Source organism: Orycteropus afer, unplaced genomic scaffold (genome assembly GCF_000298275.1).
Source record: "Orycteropus afer afer isolate SDZICR_OR568_19922 unplaced genomic scaffold, OryAfe1.0 scaffold00262, whole genome shotgun sequence".
NCBI classification, from domain to species: Eukaryota; Metazoa; Chordata; class Mammalia; order Tubulidentata; family Orycteropodidae; genus Orycteropus; species Orycteropus afer.
In genome coordinates, this window is record NW_006921849.1 from 3,610,879 (window position 1) to 3,616,405 (window position 5,527).

At 39.7% G+C, this 5,527-nt stretch overlaps 1 protein-coding gene across 1 annotated transcript in view; it reads right to left on the minus strand.

Moving 5' to 3' along the window:
- Nucleotides 1–4,288: 4,288 nt before the first annotated feature.
- Nucleotides 4,289–5,527, minus strand: part of C1QTNF7 (C1q and TNF related 7) — an 18,803-nt gene continuing 17,564 nt past the window's right edge. The window contains exon 3 of the mRNA XM_007950079.1: nucleotides 4,289–4,920. Within this exon, the coding sequence (XP_007948270.1) occupies nucleotides 4,289–4,920 (632 nt within the window). The remainder of the gene's footprint in view (nucleotides 4,921–5,527) is intronic.

Consider the following 5,527-nt stretch of genomic DNA (forward strand, 5'->3'; position numbering starts at 1 on the left):
TTTTTTTTTAGAGTTTACTTCATCTATTTAATTTTTATTTTAATTTTAAGAGCTTGTTTTACATTCAACATAACGCATACATTTAGTTTCATTCACCATTCACCATGTCCAGCTCTAACCTAGTCTCCTCCCCTCCCTACTCTGTAACCTTCCCCCTGATCCCCTCATATTTATGCACTCCTGTTTGTCCAGCATTTCCTTAGTTTGAATTGGTCCTCTGGTGTCCCATGGTCTATTGCTTTAAGGGATATATTTCCATAGAGTATGTGGGTGAGTCATCCTGGGTCTGCATGTACATCTTGTTGACTCTTGGGCTGAGAGCCACCCCCGCCCCCCGGGGATGCGTTTTATTCCAGGCACATAATGTATTCCAGGGCCATAGTATTGGGGGTATCATCAAATTTCCTCTGATCAGTAATCCTGGTCATTATTGAGTTTTTGGATTTTGTTCCATGTTTTCCCTCCCACTCTATCCTCTATCCAGGATCTCCAGATTTGATCCTTTTCTGATTTGTTGGCATTGGTAGCCGGGGAAATGTGCCATATTTTTTATCCCATTTATGTGAAATATCTGGAATAGGCAAGTGTATGGAGATCAAAGTTTACTAATGGTTACCAGGGCCAGGGAGGAGTGAGGGGCAAAGGAAGACACAATGTTTAGGGGACACCAAACTTCTGTTAAGGACGTTGGATAACCTTGGTAATGGTTAATGGTTTTAGTTGCACAACATTCTGAACACATTTAATGTTACTGCTCTGTATGTGTGAGGATTGTTGACATGGTAAAAGTTTTGTTACCTGTATATATACCATAATTGAAAAAAAAAGAGAAAAAAGCAAAAGAAAAGAAATTTAAGACTAAGGGAAAAAAAGCAGTGACGAATGGGAGGGAAGTGTCAGGCAGGCACCCTAGGATTTTGATTTGTGTGACAGGACGGGTAGTGTTACACTTACTGAAAGAGGAGGAACAAAACAGAGGGAGAGGAACATGCAGAACAACAAATAACTGAAATCTACAATTTATGTAGATAATGTTTTTCATAGAGTGACAGAGTACATTCAGAGTTCATGGACTCTTTTCCCCATAAATAACATCATTCACACAATAAATGATCTAGAATGCCCTTCACAGGCATGAAAACAAGGAAACATTCATGTCCTGTAAATATGTAACACAAGTCCACACATCTTCATCTACACCAAATTTGTATCAACCTCACTCTTTCCTTTTTCTATTTGTTCTGTCATTTTCTTCTCTCCTTCTTACTGATTTTTTTTTCTCTGTACTTTATGTATCTTTGTAAATGACCTTAAACCCTTCTGAGAAAAAGTATTGTACAATCAATACCCCTTTCAGAATACATGTTCATTACACTTCAGCCATTATAAGGAATTATTGGAATGTGACTTGGAGCTTTTAACATCAAAATTGCAATCCTATTCTCTTTAAACATACTTTTATAAAAGTAGATAAAATACATTTATTATTTATTTATTGGAATAAAAGACACTGACATTTACTTAAAGACTTAGCATTTTAAATATCAAAGAGACTTTTACTTTCCACTTCAACTCTTGGCTCTCCATCACCACCCTACAGAAACCTCAATATAAAACCCATCTCTGAGCCTAGAACCAGGTACAGAACTTTATTTCAAGAAGCTGCTCAAAATAAGCTTTGTAATGAAAGCAACATTGAAAGCATAAGTACCAAAATAATAAAAATAAATTTGAAAAAAGATAAGTGAAAAAGTACAAAGAAATTCATTTCTGAATTATAAGCCAAAGAAAATTAAGTTTCAAAATAATTTTGTGGGTCATGACTGTCTGCAATAACCAGTTCCTTTCACAAATTCTGTAGTCTTCCATAGACCCCACATTTTCAGGTTCCCCAGATTAGCTTCATTTGTTTTTTATCCTTTGTAGCCTAGAATTCCAGATTCAGCTGTCAAACTAACTTTGTCTAATCCTTGTTGCTCTTGGTCTCTTAGATGCCTCTCTTAACTTGGATGGAGAATGAAAAATGGACAATGTAGGGCAAGCAGAAGATAATGGGAGCAAGCTAGGTGTGAGTGAAGGGAGAAGCAAGCATTACTCTTAACACAGCCACTTGATCAACTCAATTTCATTTCTGATAATGGTAGAAAGCAGCCCAGGAACCACAGAGGCACCCCATTTCCTTATGAATATAGTCTCCAACTGCCGGTGGCATTGAGGCTCTTGTAGATATGATCCACTGAGTTCTCTTTCTGTTCTCACTTTCATGCTTTAGCTCCATTGTTCCCTTTATCTGAAGTGCCCTTTTCCTCTCTTTGGCTATTCCAAGTTCTGTCCATCTCATGGGCCAGCTGTGAGAGAAAATTTCCCAAAACCTCTGCTCTCACTTCCCTGTTTAGAAGTAAATAATACTTCTTCCTCAACAGTATTTTGTCTCTATCTCCAATTTAGTATGTGAGCAGATTTTAACATGTCCTTTGTGTGTGTGTGTTTGTATAATTTCCTTTCTTTGATCCATTGCAATGTGATGGCAGGGGCTATGCCATCTCTATGTTGGCATTCCTCCCCCTTCACAGAATCCAGCTTGGTAATTCTCACATTGGAAGTATTAAAGTGTTTATGAAATGAATGAGTGAGGAGAGGAATACACAGAAGGAGGAATGCACATGAGAAAATATTCCAAAGGAGGGATTAAGGGAATATGATTCCTACAACCCAAGAGAGGGGTAGAGAAGAGAGAGTCTGGAGTGAGATCGGCTGAGAGATTGCAGATCCAGGTGGAGAAGATGGAGAGGGCTGACGTCGAAGGCAGAGTGAGACCAAGGGAGGTGTGAGAGCTGGAAGAGAATGTATTTCCTCAGACATTTGGTTTCTCTCTTCTTCCTCCTCCTTTTCATTCCTCCCAATGGCTCATTCATAAATCAGTAGACATCTGCTTTGCTTTATGTGAATTCAAGACCTAGCAAGTCCACAAGAAACAATGACCTTTATTTGTGAGAAAGCTCTTCGGACAACTATTTGTCCTGGGAAACTTACTCTAAAGGAATTATTAGAACACCCTACTGCTGTCTCAGCAACTTGTTTCTCTTCATTTCTATCTTCATTGCCTTTCCTGCTCCCAGCCCTCCTCTGCCTTTAGGTTTTTCACCCATTCCCAACTGGAAATAGCAATGGTGCTTTGAGAGTGGGATGGGATGAGAACAGATGTTGAATTCCTTGTTTCCTTTGTGTCACCCCCACCTATCCACACACCTTGGTTTGTCTAATGTTTCCCCATATGGGGAAGCACCTCTATTCCTCCCTGTACACCCCCAGAAATAGCAGGTCCCCTGTGCCTCCTTGCCATACTGGATAGTGACAGTACACACATCACATACCGGGCAGGGAGCTCTTGAGGATAGGAATTTGGTCTCAAGTGATCATATAATCTGTATTAGTCCATAGTGCTGTTTCCTAAGGCTCATTAAAATGTTGTTGAAAGAATATACACAAGCATGAAGGAATGAATAATAATCATTATCACCTTGCTTTGCCTTGCTTAAGTATTCAGTGCCACTTACTTTCCATTTCTGAATGACTACAGTCTTTTGAGAATTGTTAAAGACTTTAGGGTGTTATGATTCTCATAAATAACAGGCAAAATGTAATTTTTCTGAAAATTTAATGAGACAATACCATTGCCAGTTGGTTTTATCACTCAGGGTTTTGTTAACATTGTCTTTAATTTGCTTAAATATTTATGAACATCACTTTCAAAGAATGCATACCTGGGGTTACTGTCATATAAAATTCATTTTGGTGTACAGTAAGTCACTTGGAGTATGAACATCCAACTTATGGACAACTCATACTTACCTTTAAATATTATGTAAATTTGCCCTCACTTCTAAACAATTGAACCAATCCCTACTAGCAACAAATTCTTCATCACAATCACCTTCACTTGGTCCAGGTGCAGCTCTTACATCACAAAAAAGGCTACGAGCCTTTTCTTGCCCTAAAGTAAAGCTAAGTAAGAGCCGAATGCACCTGTTCTGACTTACCTACAAATTTGACTTAAAGACACATGTAGGAAAGGATCTCATTCATAACCTGGGGACTGCCTGTAGTCCCAACTGTTTGGTGGTTTCTCTTGATTTTAATAGATTCTGCCAGAACTCTCTGAAAATGCTCTGGAATTTCACTCAGAGTTTCTTTGAATGTCATTGCTGCTTGTTCCACATAATAGAGCCCCAGACTGAATCAAGTGTCTGCCACAAGGAACTTGGAACAGTTAGATCAGGAGTACTGATCACAGTTCATCATCTTCCGATATTGAATCTAGATAATCTGTGTCAACATATAGGAGAAATCCGGAGAACAAGCTGTCTGCCCAACCTGGGTCTGAGAAGAGGCCGTTCTGGTCGGTGAAGAAGATCTCCAGCCAGACTTCATCTTCTGGCTGAAGATAGATGACTGTGGACCCCGAAGCCACATCATGGTTCCCCGTGTTGGCATCAAAGGTCTTTATCCGGTACTGCCCATTGTGTACCAGCCCAATCGCCAGATGCTTATTAGCCAATGTGATATCATAAGAAAAATAATAGATCCCTGGGAAAGCACAGATGAACTTTCCAGTGGAAGGGTTGTAGTGCTCGCCCTCATTGAAGAGGACCTTGTTGAATATAATAGGTAGTCTTTCTTCTGGGTAGCTGGTTGTGATGCCAACAGAAAAGGCAGACTTGAGCACGATGCTTCCACACCTGCAGACCCCAGGCAACCCTGGGTCCCCTTGATCACCTCTGTCCCCCTTTGGGCCAGGAGACCCAACAGGACCCACTTCTCCTTTCTCTCCCTCTGGTCCCATGGGTCCTTTCTTCCCGGTCTCTCCTTGGTCCCCTTTTTCTCCAGCAAGGCCCAGGGGTCCAGTCTTACCTCTCAAACCTTCAAAAAAGAGTTGATAGTAAATTAATAATTTCTCTAAATATAGAGTCATAAGCAGTATACCCACACAGCCCAGAAGACCATAAATTTGTGTTTTCAGTGGCCATTCTACAGTCTACCACCTACTTAAGAATCTTTTAGAACAATAATCAAGTCATAAAAATGGAAATAAAATATTTTTTCATCAGAATTTCAAGTAAATGTCCCTGAGTAGGTGATAAATAATTTAAACTTTGGCTAATTTAAAGTGAGTGACTATCATTTTGATGATGAACCACCTGGCAATACACGATTCACCAACAGGTCCTCACTGTAGGAGGAATTCAATGAGCTTGCTGATACCATGCCCTGAAGTGTAGTCGTGAGGAGAAGTGCAACCACACGAATCTGTAGAGGCTGTTATGTCTCATGGCCCTTTCTACTTTTACTAGTATTGATAATAGAATAATTAATCAGAATTAGATTACCTTATATTTGTTGAGCATTTGTTATGTACAGGGACGGTAGTAAGTTCTTTATTTACACGCATTATCTTATTTAAAGGAGCTCTGGTGGCATAGTGCCTAAGACATTCAACTGCTAACCAGAAGGCTGGCAGTTCAAACCC